We start from the raw sequence: 20,000 nt of genomic DNA on the forward strand, positions 1-20,000 counted from the left end.
CAGCATGCACACACACACACACACACACACACACACACACACACACACACACACACACACACACACATGCACAAGAACTATATAGGCTACAGCATGCACATAGAAACACAATAACTACACTGGCCAAAATTATAATCGCTTAAAACACTTTTGTTTTTGCCCTCCATTTATCATGAGTTGACTAGTTCAAAGAGGTAAGACTTCACGTACTGTACATAAAAGGCCTATTTCTCTCAAATATTGTTCATAAATCTGTGTTAGGGAGCACTTCTCCTTTGCCAGTATAATCCATCTACCTCACAGGTGTGGCCTATTACAGTAAAGGTTGGGTATGGGATTCGCGAAACGGCCGGCAGATTTTGAAAATACTCAACTCAAATAGTCCTACCCTTTTTACCCTAACTCCACCCATTCGGAGAACATGGATGCGCATTCATGCACGAGCGAGAATTCAAATGCACGAGAGCGAACCAGGCACTCTTGACAAGGGTAGAGCTGTATAAAATGAAAAGCTGGCATCAGCACAATACGAGCTCTAGTCTCCATACAGTCGCTCACATCAGCTTCCTCCCCAAGCAGGTTGGGTACTTAGCTAGCTAGTTCTACATTCTTTATTCACCTCCAAAGGGTTCTGGTAGGTAATAGTTCCACAAATCCCCGAAGGCAGATGATTTTATACATTACTGTAAAAGCACCAATTAGGCTACTGTCCCTTTTGTTCGTTTCGTTTAGTACACCACAATAACATTTGATAAATGAACCTTACATTTTTCAGTATCCATAAGTGTGTATATTTGAACAGAACATAGCTACATAGGTACATAGCTTATTTATTGAGTGGGTGCTTGCGTTTCTGTACGAATCCGCCATCTTAGTTTGTATAGAAATGAAGTGACACATACAACAAGGGCAGACGGGATGTGCAGTAGGCTAGTTGGTTTCGTTTTAGCACTTGCTCACAAGCTTTGAGGATGTGCAAGAAAGGGTCACGCAATCGTTAGATTGACGAACGAGTTGTGAAATGATGCTAGAGGGTCAAGAGAATAATTTAGCTGGAGTTTTTCAAGCCCTGCCCGTTCCACATATGATTGACGTGTTTTTCCATTTCAGTGCTTCAAACTCAGTGGCTGTAAGTGGCTTAGGAATGGGATTTCAAGTGATTTTGCAAAAATGGCCAAAAAAGCGAATCCCATACCCTACCTTTAAGATGCTGATTAGACAACATGATTATTGCACAGGTGTAACTTAGGCTGGCCACAATAAAAGACCAATCTAAAATGTGCAGTTCCATCACACAGCACAATGTCACAGATGTTGCATGTTTCTAGGGAGCATACAATTGGCTGCTCCCTCTGACTGCAGGAATGTTCATTTCTCTACCATAAGCCGTCTCCAAAGGCGTTTCAGAGAATTTGGCAGTGCATCCTAACGGCCTCACAACAGCAGATCATGTGTAACCACACCAGCCCAGGACCTCCACACCCAGCATCTTCACCTCCAAGATCATCTGAGACCCGCCACCCAAACAGCTGCTGCAACAATTGGTTTGCATAACCAAATAATCTCTGCACAAACTGTCCGAAGCCGTCTCAGGGAAGCACATCTGCATGCTCGTCGTCTTCATCGAGGTCTCGACATTGTTATGGTAACTGACTTGAGTGGGCAAATGCTCACATTCAAAGGCCTCTAGCACTTTGGAGATGTGTTCTCTTCATGGATGAATCCCGAGTTTTACTGTATTGGGCAGATGGCAGACAGTGTGTATGGTGTTGTGTGGCTGAGTGGTTTGCTGATATCAACTTTGTGGATCGAGAGACCCATGGTGGTGGAGGGGTTATGGTATGGGCAGGCATGTGTTTGGACAACGAACACAGGGGCATTTTATTGATGCCATTTTGAATGCACAGAGATATCAAGACAAGACCCTGAGGCCCATTGCTGTGCCATTCATCCACGACCATCACCTCATGTTTCAGCGTGATAATGCATGGCTTCATGTTGCAAGGATCTGACCAAAATTCCAGCCAGCCTAAGGCACACCTGTGCAATAATCGTGCTGTCTAATCATCTTGATATGAGGTGGATGGATTATATTGGCAAAGGAGAAGTGCTAACACAGATTTAGACATATTTGTGAACAATATTTGGGAGAAATAGGCCTTTTGTGTATATGAAGTCTTATATCTTTGAGTTCAGCTCATGATAAATCGGGGGGAAAACAAAAGTGTTGCTTTTATAATTTTGTTCAGTGTAGTTATTGTGTGTCTATGAGCATGCTGAATATTAGCCTAGAAATCTAAATGCCCCTAATTTGCTGCCGGGGTAGTCTAGCAACTCTCCGTTGACTTGGGAGCAGGCCAATTTCAACGATGGCCGGGCCAATCACATCGTGTATGGAGTCGGTAGGTGGGCTTAACATAATGATGACTGACCTGTGACCAGAAGTTGCGACCGTTTAGCATCCTGCTACTTGAAAAAGAAAAAGATGATGATTCGTTTAGCGCTATGCTATTGCGTGGATCGTCTGTGTGCATGCTGTTTGGAAATGGGCTCATTAATTAACATAAGGGGCTGTATTAAGAAGACACTTCACAGTCACTTGCGAAAAGCTGTCTAGTAGGCTGTCCAGTTCACATTTTGCCTGGTCCTACCAAACTCTCATACATATTTCATAATGTACAGAGAGTCTGGCCACTTTCCATTGTAAAGTGTTAACTTCCTTGAATGCAGGTACTCTATTGGATCTGCCCATGTATGTCACGTATGTCATGCTCAAAACTAGCGCACGGCCTCAACATCATCGTTCTGATTTGACCTGAGGAGGACCTGCAAATATACCGCAGACCCAGATGACTTTCTGAAGGGAAATGAAAATTGAACGGAAGTACGTACGAGGGCAGAGCAAGGCTAGTCCACATTGGGAGTGTTTTCATTATCAAATGGATAACGAATGGTGCAACAAGGCGTTCCTATTTTTCTTGATCAGTCATGGGTGTGTTTTGGGCATAACATCCTTTAAACCAGTGAGAATGACATCTGTCAATCCCTTTAACAGCAAGCAGCACGACAAAAGAGAAGCGCATGGCGAAAAACTTGAGAGTACTATAGGAATAAGCTTTGCGTTGTGATGATTATACGCTTTCTGCCAGGTTTTACCCAAGGCCTTAAAGTGTAACTGCGCCCTAAAATATGTTTTTTGAGATGTTGATTGATTGAAATTACTCATATGTGGTGAACTACACTAATACCAGGGTTAATATTGTCAAAAATTAGCCTAGAAATCTAGACGCCCCTAGCGGCAGCAAATGTAATTTGGCTGGCGGGGCAGTGAGCCAGGGAGCTGAGAACCCCCAGCACCAGCGATCCAATCACAGGGCAAAGGAGAAGTGCTCCCTAATACAGATTTCTGAACAATATTTGAGAGAAATAGGCCTTTTATGTACAGTACGTGAAGTCTTACCTCTTTGAACTAGTCAACTCATGATAAATGGAGGGCAAAAACAAAAGTGTTGGCCCCAGCCGTGGCACAACTGGCTGGGGCACCTGCACCGCACGCCGGCGACCCGGGTTCGATTCCCGCCCCGTGGTCCTCTCCGGATCCCACCCTGACTCTCTCACCCATTCGCTTCCTGTCTCTCTCTACTGTCCTGTAAAAATTAAAGGCCCAAAAAATAAACTTTAAAAAAAAAAAAAAAAAAAAAGGGTTTTAAGCGATTATAATTTTGGCCAGTGTAGTTATTGTGTTTCTATGTGCATGCTGTAGCCTATATAGTTCTTGTGCATGTGTGTGTGTGTGTGTGTGTGTGTGTGTGTGTGTGTGTGTGTGTGTGTGTGTGTGTGTGCATGCTGTATCGTTCTTTTCCATGCCGTAGGTACAGTATATAGCTATTGTGCGTTTTTCTGTCCTCCATAGGGAGAAATGGCAGCGCTTTTTCCAGGTTACTTCCGTGTTATGGTAGTTTTGAAACTATTAACAGCCAATCTCTTGGTCAGTAGTCAATGAGTTAATTGATTACAGCCTTCAGCATCCAGAAGTATATCCCACCCTCCTGCGTTTTGATTGACTAGGATCATTTCTGCTAAAATCGCTTAAAATCGCTTTTTTAGGAGTTCTCTATTCTCCGGGCTAAAACAGCTAATGCAACCAAAATTTTCAATTTTAACATTTAGATTCATATTCTACAGACTGAGACCTTAAAAAAAAAAAAAACATGATTTTATTAGGAGAAGGGGCTGGGGGTGCATAATTGCCATAGGTTGTGGCCTATACATGAAATGGGCTCATTATAGGCCCTTATTATGTATTCATTATGTTATTTTAGACACCTACCAATGTGCAGCATGGTAGATATTTGGCTTATGTCTTCATATGTGAAGTTTGAGTCCATAATAGGTCATCTAAAAGCTGTTTTAATTGACTAGGATAATCTATGCTAAAATTGCTTAAAATCGGTTTTTCAGAGTTTCCCTATTCTCAGGGCTAAAACAAGTAGTGCAACCCAAAATGTTCAATATTAACATTCAGATTCATATTCTACACATCCAGACCTTTCAAAAAATATATGGTAGTGAAAAAAAAACACCCTATGTGCTTGAGAAAACGAAAAGATAGTTGATCCGTTACACATTTTTTGCTATTTTTTGCCATTTTTGTCCAGAAATAGGGTCAATATTTTGTCAAATGTCAAAAATAACCATTTCATTCAATTCCTGGGGTTAGAAATGTATGGAAAAATGTGTTCATTTGTCTCTGTATGTTGTTTACTTCAGATGTTATGCCTCTTTCTATATAATTATTCGGTTTTTCGGGTTCCGGTCGGGTGCAACAAAGGGTTAAAAATGAAGCCTTTGGGACATTATTTCAGCTTGGTACCTGGCAGATTCTGAAAATAGACACTTTAAGGATTCTAAAAAATTAGGTGGCATAAAAAAAGCCGGGGGGTGCGCGTGGACCCCTGTTTCCATCTAGACTAGTGAGGCGACAAGTTCCTCCTCGGTGGGAGCTCAAGGGGGTCATTTAAAATATCTTGTTTCTACTCATTGCTCTCTCTCTCTCTATGTCTCTATCTCTCTCTCTCTCTCTCTCTCTCTCTCTCTCTCTGTGTCTGATACGCTAGCATCTACAGTAGCTAATAGACAGACTCCATCAAAGTCAGGGATTTTCTGCCTGTCAATGCACAAATAGCAGCAATGCACCAGCTAGCTGGCAATTATTTAAATAGCATCTCCCAAAACGGGTCCCTCATCTATAGACCCCCATGTGTGCATACACACACACACACATGCATATACACAGATGCACACCTACACACACACACACACACACACACACACACACACACTCAGATGCACACCTACACACACACATACTATACACACACACACACACACACACACACATACACAAGCACACATATGAGTGTTTTCTCACCCAATCCCGCCCTCACCTTTACTTTGCTGCTGTTCCGCAGGGCTACTTGCGGCAGTGCCGGAAGCGCATCGACATGTTCAACGACGACCAGCTAAAAGTCATCTTTGGCAACATCGAGGACATCTACAGATTCCAGATGGGCTTCGTGCGGGACCTGGAGAAGCAGTACAACACGGAAGATCCCCACCTCAGCGAGATCGGGCCCTGCTTCCTAGAGCACGTGAGTCAGCCGTCACCTCCTACCGAGGGCCGTACAGCATGTCATGTGTAACTAGAAAAGCACTGAGAGAGCACCAAACCACCACCAAGCAAAAACATAACCGCTTCCTGGATCCAGACGGTCCACGCTCCCAAAATTAAATAATTTCTTCCTTTGGTCATTTCAGACCTTCCCTGATAAATCTAAATCCATCTGTACACGTTTTGAGTTATCTTGCGAACAAATGAACAGACATAGCCTACAAACAAACAAACAAACAAACAAACCTCGATGAAAACATAACCCCCTTGGCGGAGGTAATCATGATCATAACCGACACGGCTCCTCTGATTGACAGTCTTGTCTTTTGATTCTCTATTGAGGAGTTGGTGGTGGTTGTGGTTGTGGTTGGAGCCCTGAGCTTTCAAATGGAGCGCTTGTACAGTAGGTATTGAGTTTGATCCCACGGGCCCCTGAGCAAGGCACTTAACGCTGAGTACACCCTGTGCAATTCCTCTGTGTTGGAGCATCAGTCAAATGAGAAGTAATGCAATAATGGCATAGAATGATCACCAACAAATACACCTTGACACACAGCTTCACGCATCCTGCGCATGTGGAGTCCCCTTACTTCCCTCTCTGTTGCGTCCAACACGGTGCTGTGCTCAAAATGAACGTGTGTGCATTACGAGTCCTGGGGAGTGAACGTTCTCATTTACAGACGCTGCAAGGAGGGGGGGGGGGGGTGGAGGGGGAGGGGGGGGTTGAATGGTCTCCTTAATTGATTTAAAGCGGTTGTAGTTTTAACTACTTGATATGCCATTTTACAGATGTAGCAATCACAACAGAATCACGAGAGGCTCTTATGCCGTTTATTAAACACTACGCTACAGTACGCATGTTGACCCTGAGGATATAGTAAAAACACTAGCCACTATGTTTATAGGCCAACGGGAGGAATTACACAGACGTTGCTGAGCAGGCGTAATTAAAAGGTATTATAGAATAAGACGTTTAACTGAGAATATGATTGCATATGAATGAATGCACAGCATTCCAGCTACTCAGGAATCAACTCGGAACAGAGAGCACAGTAGTAGTAGCCTAATCACCACTGTCTGTTGTGTTGGGTGGTGGTTCTTGCATTGTGCAGACAGGCAGGTGTGGTTCTAGAGAGTGATCTGTTCCCTATGATAAGCACAGATCACCAGAGGCGGACATCCTTGGTTCAGAAAGTAAAAGCCCTGCCAAGTATTTGATCCAACCATTTTTGGAAACCAGCTCATCCTAATTAGCTGGCATGTAGATCAGATAGTTAGTGATATCATCTGTGTTAAGTGCACGGGTAGAAAGAATATACTGTATACCGCAGGACTTTTACTCTTTGGAACCAGGACTGTCCGCCTCTGCAGAGCACACTAGGGTGGTGTTTGTGCAGGATGTTTGCTGCTCCTGGACTAGAGGGTTGCTTATCTACAGTCCATGCCCAGTCGATGAGCACTGTGTGGGTGACCCCAAAAGGTTGGTGGCCAGCCCCCAATTAACTGCGCCGATGACAAATTTTTCGTCACACGCTGCGTTTGTGTGCAGATCAGATGCACACAGGAGTATACCAGAGGCTTCGCTGTTACGTTCCTTAAGTCTCGTCTCACATTTTGAACATTTTGTGTTCCTTAACTATTTTAACACCAGAGAACACATTACAATACTCGATTCATCCATTCTATGTCCTCTTTAAGTCTCATCTCACATTTTGAACATTTTGTGTTTGTTAAACCGTGCAGCAAGACGGCTTCTGGATCTACTCGGAGTACTGCAACAACCACCTGGACGCGTGCATGGAGCTGTCCAAGCTGATGAAGGACGGCCGCTACCAGCACTTCTTCGAGGCCTGCCGGCTCCTGCAGCAGATGATCGACATCGCCATCGACGGCTTCCTGCTCACGCCCGTGCAGAAGATCTGCAAGTACCCCCTGCAGCTGGCCGAGCTGCTCAAGTACACCGCGCAGGAGCACAGGTACCTACACGCGCGGGTGCACACACACACACACACACACACATATTACACACGCACGCACGCACGCACGCACACACGCACACACACACGCACACACACTCATGCACACACACACGCGCACACGCACGCACACACACACACACACACACACGCAAACACACACACACACACACACACACACACACACACACACTCACACAGACACACACACAGACACACACTCATACACACACACACAGACACACGCTCATACACACACACACACACACACACACACACACACTCACACAGACACACACACACACACACACACATGTTGTTGTGGAACACACTCACACAGACACACACACACACACACATGTTGTTGTGGAACACACACATGAATTTTAACTCTACACTAGGGACAGTGAGCACATTACAGTAGGAACACTCACACATTTATACACTAGGGGTAGTGAGCTCTCACGCACACACACACACACCCAGAGCAGTGAGCAAATGGGAGATAGAGATTGAGGGAAGTGGAGAAGAGAGAGAGAAAGAAAGAGATGGCTTTCAGAGACATGCTTTTGAAAGCAACTGGATTCCCATTTTAAACTCAATGGTCCGTGAGGTTACATATCCACTTTCAGCTTTGAAGAAAAAAAACCTTTTTCAAACAGTCATTGTTTTCCCGACTCTGCTTTCCAAAGGAGCTGTTAGCGTGTCATGAGATCTTGTTGTTGCAGTGCTTGTTGGTTTGTATGGGTATTTAGTCCCAACATGCTGAGCTTAGAGTAGCTTTCATCACAGGACACAGAGGCACAGTAATGGCAGCCTAGCTCTAGTGAGAAGTGCAATGAAGCAATTTTGCAGCCAAATGCCATTGCACTCTACAACTCCTACTTACTTTAGCCTTTCCTCTTTCTTTCAGTTTGGTTTGTGCGTGTGTGTGTGTCTGTGTGTGTCTGTGTCTGTGTCTATGTCTGTGTCTGTGTCTGTTGCTGTGTCTGTGTCTGTGTCTGTGTCTCTGTGTGTGTGTGAGTTTACAGACTATATGCATCTCTATCCATACTCATTGTTTGGATGCATATGAGGCCTTAAAGCCATTCATGTAGTCCTGGACGTTTTGCATTTCTATGATATTGTATGCATTATTTATGCCGGGGTTAGGAGTTGTGTCGACCGTCTCCGAATCTCCAAATATATCTGTATGCACTTCAGCGTGAGTCACCATCTATAATATATAATGTCCGTTATTATTGCACGCCATCGTATGCCGCATTACGTAAGTGCATTTCATCATTTGAATTGTAGTAGCACAATGCAGAAAAAAGCGTTGTGATTTCCTATGAATATTGTATAGAGTTCTAATTCTTGATAGATTATAGATGCGGCGCGATGCATTATGGATGCGGGCTTCAAGAGAGACAGTTTTTTGCCGGTGACGCCACCGACACACACACACGAGCAGTACACAGTGTGCTCGGAGCCGGTGCGTCGGATTCCCACATTTCGGACGTATCTGCTCTGTCGCCGGTTGAGTTATCGGCCGAATCCCACCGCGGGAGCCGAGTCGTCCATCAAGCGTGACAGGCGCGGATGACAACGCAGTCATCACAGACCACAGAGCATGCTGCGGTGATGCAGACAAATAGCCCTGTTGACAAACGTGTTTGCCAGTACACACTTCCGCACTTCCCACAGAAGACTCTCACAGCGGGCTCATGATGTACAGTACAGTAGAGCAGAGCTGTCTCCCGTGATAGTCCGACAAGGAAGTAAGCGTACACATGCAGAGGCGCGTGGCTCGTTGCCACGGTTGCTGTGTGTGACTGTGTGACTTAGCGGCAACGTTGGGTTCTCGTCATTGCGCATTCGCCTGATTTAATTACAGATATGTTGGGCTGTTTTTCTACCAGGCATCGCAGAGACAGCCAAAGGCCTGCGTCTGAAATGATGTTCTCCAATTAATTTTGATCAGGTCTCAATGTTCACGCTGTTTCTGCTTATCAAACACTAATCACTTGATGGGTTGATGGCAAGTAAACACGTCGAGGCCGTTTATATCCCGAGTTCCTGCTTCCCGAGAGCGCTTTATTGTACATGTCGACCATGTTTTGGAAAACGTTTCGGTTTCCTGTTTATGGTTTTTAAATATAACAACATGGTGGTGGATTTGAATTCCCATTGAAGAGGCATTTCCTGGACGGCTCCGAACTCTGACCGTGATTGCTTGTCACTGCGCGTTTCCTGTTAATGTGGACAACTGAGGATGTTGACGATGCGTGTTACTGTAACTATAACATCAAAGCTCGCCTGTGATCCACTGACCTGCTGTCCTTCAGTGTATATAGAGTTGATTTATATGCAGTAGCTGTGGCCAAAACAATAGAGAGAATACTCTGATTTTCTTGTTGTCAATTACAACATCTGATCAGAGTCCAGGCTATTTATAAACAGGATGGCAAGTGGACATGGGCCAGGCATACAGACTCGTCCAAACGGGCCAGTCTGCAGAAAAAAAAAAAAAAAAAAAGGAAATTAAAAAAAAAAGGAAAAAATTGGAAAAGAGGGATACAAATCCCAATCCGCTGGCATGCCGAGCGTTCCCTCGCCGTGCGTTTGGCTCGGGCGGCGCCAGTCTCTGGGGTCTGGCTCATGTTGCGGAGTTGGGCGGCTGCCACCGATATAATGCAGTTAATCATGAGTGAGGATGAGATGGAGATGCATGCACACATTTCCTGCTGTCAGATGTTTTCTCTCTCTCCTATTACCCTCTCTCTCTCTCTCTCTCTCTCTCTCTCTCTCTCTCTCTCTCTCTCTCCATCTATCGATCTCTCTATCTATCTCCTTTCATATCTAGACATTTTTTATGTTCAGTGTTTAGCCTGACAATGAGGAGTTTTGTTGTACTGTATGTGGAAGGGCTGGATATTGTTCCTGTTCAGTTATTTTTAAACTCCTGAAATAAAGTTGAGAAAAGGCAAAAAAAAAAACAATAGAGAGAGAGAGATAGAAAGAGAGAGAGAGAGAGAGAGAGAGAGAGAGAGACAGATGTTGCCCTCCAGTCTTCTACCAAACTGGCATCCTCTGTCTGTTCTTTCACCATCTCTCCCTTTCTCTCTCTCTCTCTCCCTCCCTCTCTCTCTCTCTCTCTCTCTCTCCCTCTCTCCCTCCCTCCCTCTCCCTCCCTCCCTCTCTCTCTCTCACTCTCCCTCTCTCTCTCTCTCTCTCTCTCTCTCTCTCTCTCTCTCTCTCTCTCTCTCTCCCTCTCTCCCTCCCTCCCTCCCTCTCTCTCTCTCTCTCCTTGGCAGTGACTACCGTTACGTGGCGGCGGCTCTGGCTGTCATGCGGAATGTGACCCAGCAGATTAATGAGCGCAAGCGGAGGCTGGAGAACATTGACAAGATCGCCCAGTGGCAGGCGTCCGTGCTCGACTGGGAGGTGGGTCTCATGCACGCACACACACACACACACACACACACACACACACACACACACACACACACACACACACACACACACACACACAGACAAGCACACGCGCGCACACACACACACACACACACACACATACAGACACACACACAGAGACACTCACACACACACACACACACACACACACACACACAGACACACACACAGAGACACTCACACACACACACACACACACACACACACACACACACACACACACATACAGACACACACACACAGACAAGCACACATACAGACACACACAGACACACAGACAGACAGACACACACACACACACACACACACACACACACACACACATACAGACACACACACACACACACACACACACACACAGAGACACACACACACACACACACACACACACACAGAGACACACACACACACACACACACACACACACACATGCACGCTGACATCGACTGGGGGCGGAGACATGGGCAGGGGACATGAGGAGAGAATCAATGCGCTGACACCTTGTCTGACTACATGGCCTCCGCTCTCCTGCTCTCCTCCTCTCCTCCTTTCCTCCTCTCCTCTTCTCCTGCTCTCCTCCTCTCCTCTTCTCCTCCTCTCCTGCTCTCCTCCTCTCCTGCTCTCCTCCTCTGGCCCTCTCTGCTCATGCCTGTCCCTGACACGTCTTGCACACTCACACTGCTCTATCCTGCCATCTTTTCTCTTTTCTCTCTCCTTCTTCCCGCTCTCTCTCTCTCTCTCTCTCTCTCTCTCTCTCTCTCTCTCTCTCTCTCTCTCTCTCTCTCTCTCTCTCTCTCTCTCTCTGTCTCTGTCGGGCTGTTTTGGTCTCTGTTTCCTGGGATTAGATGATAATCATTCTCATTAGTCCCCCTGTAACCCAATATACATTTACATATTGCAGATATGCTGCCTGCATTTGCATATTTGAAACAAATTGGCAACAGAGAGTAATAATGTTGAAATGACGCCTAAATCTGAAAACCAGCATTACATTAAGATCCGCATACGATTTCTTGAATCCTGTGTACATTCCTCCAGTCAAACACCATCAAATCAAACACACATAAGATTCCTGATGCACACCCGCACCCAATAACAACCAAGACAGTAACGCCCCAATAACAGTCACGAAAACAGCCAACATATGCCACCCAAAACAGTGGAATGACTCCCGTAATATGACAGAACACAACACTGGAGGTCCACTGTGTCCGAGGGGAGGTCAAGGGCCTGTGCGGTGGCTAACGGAGGGTGATGAGAGCTGTGATTGTGCAGCGCAGTGATGGCATCGCTCCTTGGGCTGGCCTCCACCGGCCCCATCACAGCAGCTGACGTGTGATTCGAACCAACAGACGCTCGTCCAGCATGATTCACCCCGAGTTAATGTCCGGCGACAAGCTGCGGCAAAAACACTGGCACGCCACCGCCGCGCCCGTCTGCCCCCCTTGGTCCGAGCGGACCCGTCGTCAGCGGGCGCTGCTGTGGCCAGCACTCTTTGTCATCTCCTGCGTTTAATGAATTTATTTATGCGCTCGCTCGTACCGCTAGCGTTGGTACGGAAGCGGCGCTCCCGCGGCGAGAGCGCGTCAGCGGGGAGCGAGAGGCTCCTGACGTAATTGAATTCCCCCCGCGGGGACGGACGGACGGACGGAGAGCGTCTCGGCGCGGCGACGTGAAGCGTGCCGTCTCGTCTCGTCTCACGCCGCTGGAGGAGTCTGGCGCATCCGTCACGTCACGGCCAAACTCATTAGCCCCGCGCCCCCGTGTACACAGCCTCTGCTGTCAGCCGCACCACCACCAACACTCTTCTGATCTGTGTGTGTGTGTGTGTGTGTGTGTGTGTGTTTTTGTGTGTTCATGGTAAAGAGGGAGGTGTACACGGCCTCTGCTGTCAGCCGCACCGCCACCAACACACTTCTGATCTGTGTGTGTGTGTGTGTGTGTGTGTGTGTGTGTGTGTGTGTGTGTTTGTTTTTGTGTGTTCATGGTAAAGAGGGAGGTGTACACGGCCTCTGCTGTCAGCCGCACCGCCACCAACACACTTCTGATCTGTGTGTGTGTGTGTGTGTGTGTGTGTGTGTGTGTGTGTGTGTCTGTTTTTGTGTGTTCATGGTAAAGACGGAGGTGGAGAGAGTGCGTACGCGACAAGGCAATCAAATCAAATTGCGGAGATTGCATTTGTTAGTGAAATGCTGCTCTACGTAGAACTAAAAAGGAGTGAGACGCCTCCCACCTCTCCACGGTGTGAGAGTGCAACATATCATGTGACACTGGCAGGGTGGGAATTTCGTCATTTTAGGGGCAAGGCCATTTGGCCTTCACCTTCTTTTTTTTTTTAGGGGCACCAAGGCCACATGATAGGGCACAAAGGCCACTGAGTAAAATTCGATGGTTTTACATTTCAGGGTTATCTCGACACAAATATATAGACCCGCTAGCCGCTGTAGGCTTTGAGAAACACTAACACAGCCTCAAACATGAGCAGTGAAAGCATGCATTCAATGAAAGCTCATACCACCACTTAATTGTATGCCTCTATGTTTAATCACATCGAATTGGCTAGCATTTCCTCCTGATTGCAGAAACGTTTGCTTTCTTTTTCTGTCGGTCCGCGATTGCGTGATCAATTGCGCAGCAAATTATCAGGTGAAGCACCGGACCTAATTTCACTCAAAGAGAGTTCTGTATCAGTTCAATACGGAACAAGACTTTTACGTGTCAAATACGGGACGATTCCGTATTATACTGAATGGTTGGCAACCCTAAGTCAGGGGCATAAAGGCCACTGTGGCCTTATGATGGGTTTTTTTTCACGGGGCATCAAGGCCAAAGTGTAGGGCAACGGAGGCCATGGCCTCATGGCCTTGGTATAATTCCCACCCTGGACACTGGTATAGAAAAAACATCTCAAACACAACAGGTGTTAGAATGACTGGAGGAAAAGGTCAACATTGATCCCCCCCCCCCTTCCTGCATGCCTTTTGAGTGATGTCTGTCGTGTTGGCAGGGCGATGACATCCTGGACAGGAGCTCGGAGCTGATCTACACCGGCGAGATGTCGTGGATCTACCAGCCGTATGGGCGGAGCCAGCAGAGAGTCTTCTTCCTGTTTGATCACCAGCTGGTCATGTGTAAAAAGGTTGGTCTCCTTACCTTCCATCTCCTCTTCCTCCTCCATGTTGTCTCCTAACCCTCTTCCTCCTTTTCCCTCTTTCTTTTCTTCCCCTCTTTTTTCTTCCTCCTCCATGTTGTCTCTTAACCCTCTTCCTCCTCCACCTCCTCCTTTTCCCTCTTTCTTTTCTTCCCCTCTTTTTTCTTCCTCCTCCATGTTGTCTCTTAACCCTCTTCCTCCTCCACCTCCTCCTTTTCCCTCTTTCTTTTCTTCCCCTCTTTTTTCTTCCTCCTCCATGTTGTCTCTTAACCCTCTTCCTCCTCCACCTCCTCCTTTTCCCTCTTTCTTTTCTTTCCTTCTTTTTTCTTCCTCTCTCATGATGTCTTCCACCCTTCCTCCTCTTCCTCCTCTTGCTCTTCCTCTTCCATGTTGTCTTCCTCCCCCTCATCCTCTTCCTCTTCCTTTCCACCTCCTCGGCTGCCTACTCTTTTTTCCCCTTCTTTCCTTTCTTCCTCTTGCTCGTTCTCTTCTTCCTCCGCTTCATCATCCTCACCCTCTCCATCCGATCTCACAGTATGTTAGGTCATCTCGACTTAAACCCCACATCTATAATGTATCAGAAATGCACTCAAAGATCACATGCCACTCACTGTTGTGCGGGAGACGTGACCATTTAACTTTTCATGGCGTTTGAAATTGTCGGTGATGAATTATAAAACTGGATACTGTATACACTTCGCCTTCAGTGCCTTGACGACCACCGCGGCCTGCTGAATATAGCCCTGCGAGGCTATTATATAAGCACGTGCCCCCGTCACAGAGAAAGTCACCATAAATGTTGCATTCAAGTCAGCAGGACTTGATTTCAACTCAAGGAATGCTAACACACACGGTACATGCGCTTCAATTAGCTGTTTTTTAAAAAGTGCGTCTGCTTGATGTGACAGTGATTTAGCCCGTGTGTAAACATTATCGCCGCGTAGCTTGTTCCTGGGTCTCTGCGGACGGCCGTGCGAGCGAAACACGTCTTTTCGCCGTAACGTTACCGCGCTCTGCCGTCGCCGCTCTTTGGGATAGTGTCCCGGGGACATAGTTAATTATGCATCGCGACGCCTCTCTGTTCTGCCGTGTTTCTTTTCTCCTTTGTGTTTTTTATTCCTACTCCGTGCATTATTTGGAGACCCAGGCGTGTGCTGCGTGTGTGTGTACTGTATGTGTGTGTGTGTGTGTGTGTGTGTGTGTGTGTGTGTCTGTGCTCCCCAGCCCCTCTCGGCTACATCTCCGTCTGAAGTCTCATCCCCTTTTCCTGTTCTGGGGGATCGCTTCCGTCCCGGATGCCGCGGCGGACCTCAGGCTGGGTGGGAAAGGGAAGGGAAGAGGTGGCGGAGGAACAGCGCTGCGCACACTCGCTCGCTGACTCCATGTTCGCCCCGCTGTCAAAAACGTCGAGGCTTAGAGGTGTTTTTGGAGGCTAAGAGCTTGTTGCTATCATCACTAGGCAAATACGCTTCTCTCTCTACCTTCACTCCTCATGTTGTTACCACTGGTGCCATGCTTGATTAGTGCCCTGGCACGTGGTGGTTTATTGGCAATCAGGACGGGAGGAGGAGGGGGGGAGGGGGGGGTTGAGAAGTGCACTGTAGATATGCCTCCTCTTTTCCATTATGCACTTCCTATTGTTGCCGACGTGACACCATAAACGTCCTTTGTGTAATTATACAGCGTTTGACTTTGGGGAAAAAAACACCCCGCCATCAAAAGCGCTCGATAAGCCCAGTCAGAAGCGTGGTGACTTTGCAGCGACGGGGTTTCCAGCGCTAATGGCTTTTTCACGCTATCTGTGCAAACCACGGCTCTGTGTGAATGAGAGGAGAATGCCAAGCGTAGCACACAGTCTAAGCACCACCACCCCCCCGTATATACCTTGGCACCAAAGCACCCCCCCCCCTCCTCCTCCTCTCCTCCGTTTCTGTTCTGCCATGCTGTTTTGTCCGATTGTGTCTCTTTTCTCCCTCCTTTTATTTCTGTTCTGTTCACGGCACAGAATTCCGATTCGGAGCATCAGAGCAGAGCGGAGCGGGGCCTATGTGCCATAGTCTCTATCAAACATTCTGTTCCCCCAGCAGATGGATCCCCTTACATAAGAACTCTGCTCCCAGCTCCAGGGAGAGCAGAGGGGTGCCTGTGTGTGTGCGAGTGTGTGTGTGTGTGTGTGTGTGTGTGTGTGTGTGTGTGTGTGTGTGTGTGTGTGTGTGTGTGTGTGTGTGCGTGTTTGTGTGTGTGCGTTTGAGTGTGCGTGTGTGTGCGCGTGCGAGTGTGTGTGTGTGTGTGTGTGCGCGCGCATTGGCGTGTGTGTGTGCGTGTGTGTGTGTGTGTGTATGTGTGTGGAAGGGGAAATTTGACGGAAGCTTGAATATTGAGGTAGCTTCCACAGCGCCCCACATTCCCTCACATCCTCAAAGGAGATGTCGTCTGTAGGCTATGCCACCATTGATATACACAAGTTTACATTCCCAAGCATGTAGCTCTCCCTCTTTTGTAACTGAAAACCAAATGTAGCTGCTAATCTGATGCTAAATTTCATGATCTAGAGGAAATAAGATATCTTCTTTTTAAAAGGAATCACTAATGCGATTCCTCTTTTTTTTGATAACAAATATCCGTTCTGCGCTGGCAAAAATAACTCTGAAATGTCAGCAAGATATTCTTCCTTATTGCTCATTTCCCCTTGCATGCCAAAGGTTAGAGAGACCATTCAGTCAATGACCAGTCCTCTGTGGTATCGACTAAAAGAAGCTGAAACTCATATGGATTTATCAATGCATATCACATCACTTACCGTTCACCGCATCGATAGCCATACTGTATGTGTTTTTTTTTCTTTGGGTCTTGGATTCACCTTTCTTGCAACTGTTCTCAAATGTTGCCCTTTCATATGGTATGCTACAATTATTATTGTTTTATTACAAAGCATCACTAACACCAGGCGTCTGTTAGGATCTGATTCGTCGGGACCTGCTCTTCTACTTACTGTTCACCGCCTCGATAGCCATATATGTTGTATCTTTGGGTCTTGGATTCACATTTCTTGCAATTGTTCTCAAATGTTGCCCTTTCATAATGGTATGCTACAATTATTATTGTTTTATTGTCTGTTCTTGTTTTTGTATTTAGTTTGACCCCTTTCCCCTTTCCCTTAACATTTTAGTCTATGTGCTGTTAGTCCCCTTCCATCCTACGGCCCACAATGGAATCAAGCCTTTGGGCTTTATTGTGTGTTTTTTTTATCATTTTGATGTTGTTCAATAAAGAATCAATCAATCAGTCAATTAAAAAGCATCACTAACACGCCGCGCGTCTGCTAGGATCTGATTCGTCGGGACCTGCTCTACTACAAGGGCCGCATCGACATGGACCGCTACGACGTGCGGGACGTGGTGGACGGCCGCGACGACGACTTCAGCGTGAGCGTCAAGCACGCCTTCAAGCTCCACAGCAAGGACACGGAGGAGATCTGCGTCTTCATGGCCAAGAAGCTGGAGGAGAAGATCCGCTGGCTCAGGGCCTTCCACGAGGAGCGCAAGATGGTGCAGGAGGACGAGAAAATCGGTGAGAAAAAAGCGGCATGTTTAAAAAAAAAAAAAAAAACAGCTCCCTGCCCCCCCCCCCCCCAGTCCTCGCTCCTCCTAACTTCCTCAGCATCCGCGTTTGGAGCGAAACGTCTTCAATTATTCAGGGAGGGGGGTTTTCCCAGAGCCATCTTAGCAGCCGCAGCTCGGTGAAGTGGCAGGAGGTGCTCTTGTTTATTTTATTTGGAGCTACAAATTAGTCACGCAGAAAAAAACCCAGTGGGGAAATCAGGGGAGGACAGGATCCTGTTGCTCTTTTCTTGCGTTTCTCACATTGTGCACCAAAAAAAACACCCACGGTTTTCAAACACCGACACTTCCTCTCGCCTTAATCCTTTCCTTTTATTGTCCCCGATCTGTGTCGTTTTTGGTAGGTTTCGAAATCTCAGAGTACCAGAAGCGGCAGGCGGCCATGACTGTGCGAAAAGTGACTAAACAGAAAGGTGAGGCAACAAAGCGCTACCAGGTGATTTCAATTTCTTTCATTTACCCCAACCTCAACTGTCTTATCATTGCTGTTTTTGGAGCTCAATCTTGCACTTTCCAAAAGCTGCATACTTTTTCCCTCAACTAGATTATGTGACTCTATTTTTTAATGTAGGATGAAGTTCCTACTTATTGCCTCAACCAAGACTAAGCTATTTTTTGCTAGCTTATCAAATACAGACTGCACTGATAGCAGAATCTCTAAAGCGTCCGTGCTGCTATTGCAATTGCACTGCATTCAATAAGGAAACAAAGCCAGGCAGCAATAGAGCTAGAACTAGAGCCAACAGTCATAGCGCTCTGCTCCATTCTAATACCTGGTGGGAATTGCTTTAATTTCTTTGAAAAGTTGATGCAATTGAAGAGTGTAAGGTGCTGACTGTAGAACCAAGCCTTGCACTGCAGCCTCCGAAGAGCATTCACTCAAAAAGTCTTTTTTTGACAAATGCAATTATTCCAATCACTAGCCTGCAAAAACTCAAGCAGTTTAAAACAATTAAACACCAATGAAAAGACAGACGCCCCCCGCATGCCAAAAAAAAGTTGCCGTAATTTACCAAAGATTATGTAAAATGCTATGACAGTTAACTTTATATCTTGTATATCTTGCTTGCTCTGTCATTTGGAAGTAAAGCATGGACAACTTTTTTATGGAATGATCTCTTGTCGTATGCTAGGGGAGAATGAATTTTTTCCTGTCATGTTTTCACTTGGTGTTTGAAATCCTTCTACTTCACTGACACAAGGTGAAGTATTTTCTTGAATTTTCAGATTCATTTATAGATATCATCTTGAAAAAGAGGGCCTTATTATATGGACATGGTATGAAAATGATAAAGGTATATTCATTAGAGTTCTACCGTAGCGTTCATTTTTTTATCCAAGATGCCATGGCAACTGATTTGAAACATGGAGACCTAGCAAAACAGGCTGTTCATTTAAAAGGACTGCCACAACATTTTTTTCCCGCAGCCAAGATCTTTTCCAGAGTCTACGTTGTTCTAATAAGCAGGCAAGGCAAAAGCAATTACTTAGTTGTTTGCGTAAATACAGCCATGTCATATATGTCTGTAAGCCCCCCCCATACCCCCTTGTCTTTCTCTCAATGCAATGAGAACACTCTGTATTCCAAGATGCCATGGCAACTTCCAAGTTTTTTCATCGACAAATATCAATTGTTTTAGTTGATATTGGTTGTGCAGCGCATAACTAAGCATTTAAAAAAAAAAAAACAGCTAATAAGTATTGTAGCGCTAAATTAATATCCTTATTTGCTAATTTCTGTTCTCCTTTTTCCTCATTTCTGTCCCATAGTGGATTAATATGTTTCCATGTATAACGTGCAGTATAAATGTCTGTTGTGTGAATGTTATCGCATGTATAGATGTATAGTAGTGTGCTACAGTACATGCCTTTTCTCTGCTCACATAGTGACAACTGTATTCTTTTATCACCCCCTCTTCCTCCTCTCCTCCAATTCCTTTTCCTCCTCCTTCTCCCCCTCTTCCTCCTCTCCTCCAATTCCTTCTCCTTTTCCTCTTCCTCCTCCCCTTCCTCCTCCTCCTTCTCCCCGTCTTCTTCCTCCCCTCTGCCTCCTCCTGTTCCTCCTCCCCTTCCTTCTCCTCCTCCTCTTCTCCCCTCACCCCTGTTGGCACTCTTACTATGCCCCC

The 20,000-nt window shown here is 46.2% G+C and overlaps 1 protein-coding gene across 2 annotated transcripts in view; it reads left to right on the forward strand.

Moving 5' to 3' along the window:
• Positions 1-20,000, forward strand: part of LOC134068951 (uncharacterized) — a 56,405-nt gene that overhangs the window by 34,493 nt on the left and 1,912 nt on the right. The window contains exons 8-13 of one of the 2 annotated variants that reach the window (XM_062524775.1): positions 5,472-5,651; positions 7,415-7,647; positions 10,944-11,073; positions 14,111-14,242; positions 17,581-17,824; positions 18,219-18,287. In XM_062524775.1, coding sequence (XP_062380759.1) covers positions 5,472-5,651; positions 7,415-7,647; positions 10,944-11,073; positions 14,111-14,242; positions 17,581-17,824; positions 18,219-18,287 — 988 coding nt within the window. Of the gene's footprint in view, positions 1-5,471; positions 5,652-7,414; positions 7,648-10,943; positions 11,074-14,110; positions 14,243-17,580; positions 17,825-18,218; positions 18,311-20,000 lie in introns of both variants that reach the window. The other variant, XM_062524776.1, reaches the window with a different exon arrangement.

The sequence above is a fragment of the Sardina pilchardus genome, chromosome 21, assembly GCF_963854185.1.
Source record: "Sardina pilchardus chromosome 21, fSarPil1.1, whole genome shotgun sequence".
In the NCBI taxonomy this organism is placed as follows: domain Eukaryota; kingdom Metazoa; phylum Chordata; class Actinopteri; order Clupeiformes; family Clupeidae; genus Sardina; species Sardina pilchardus.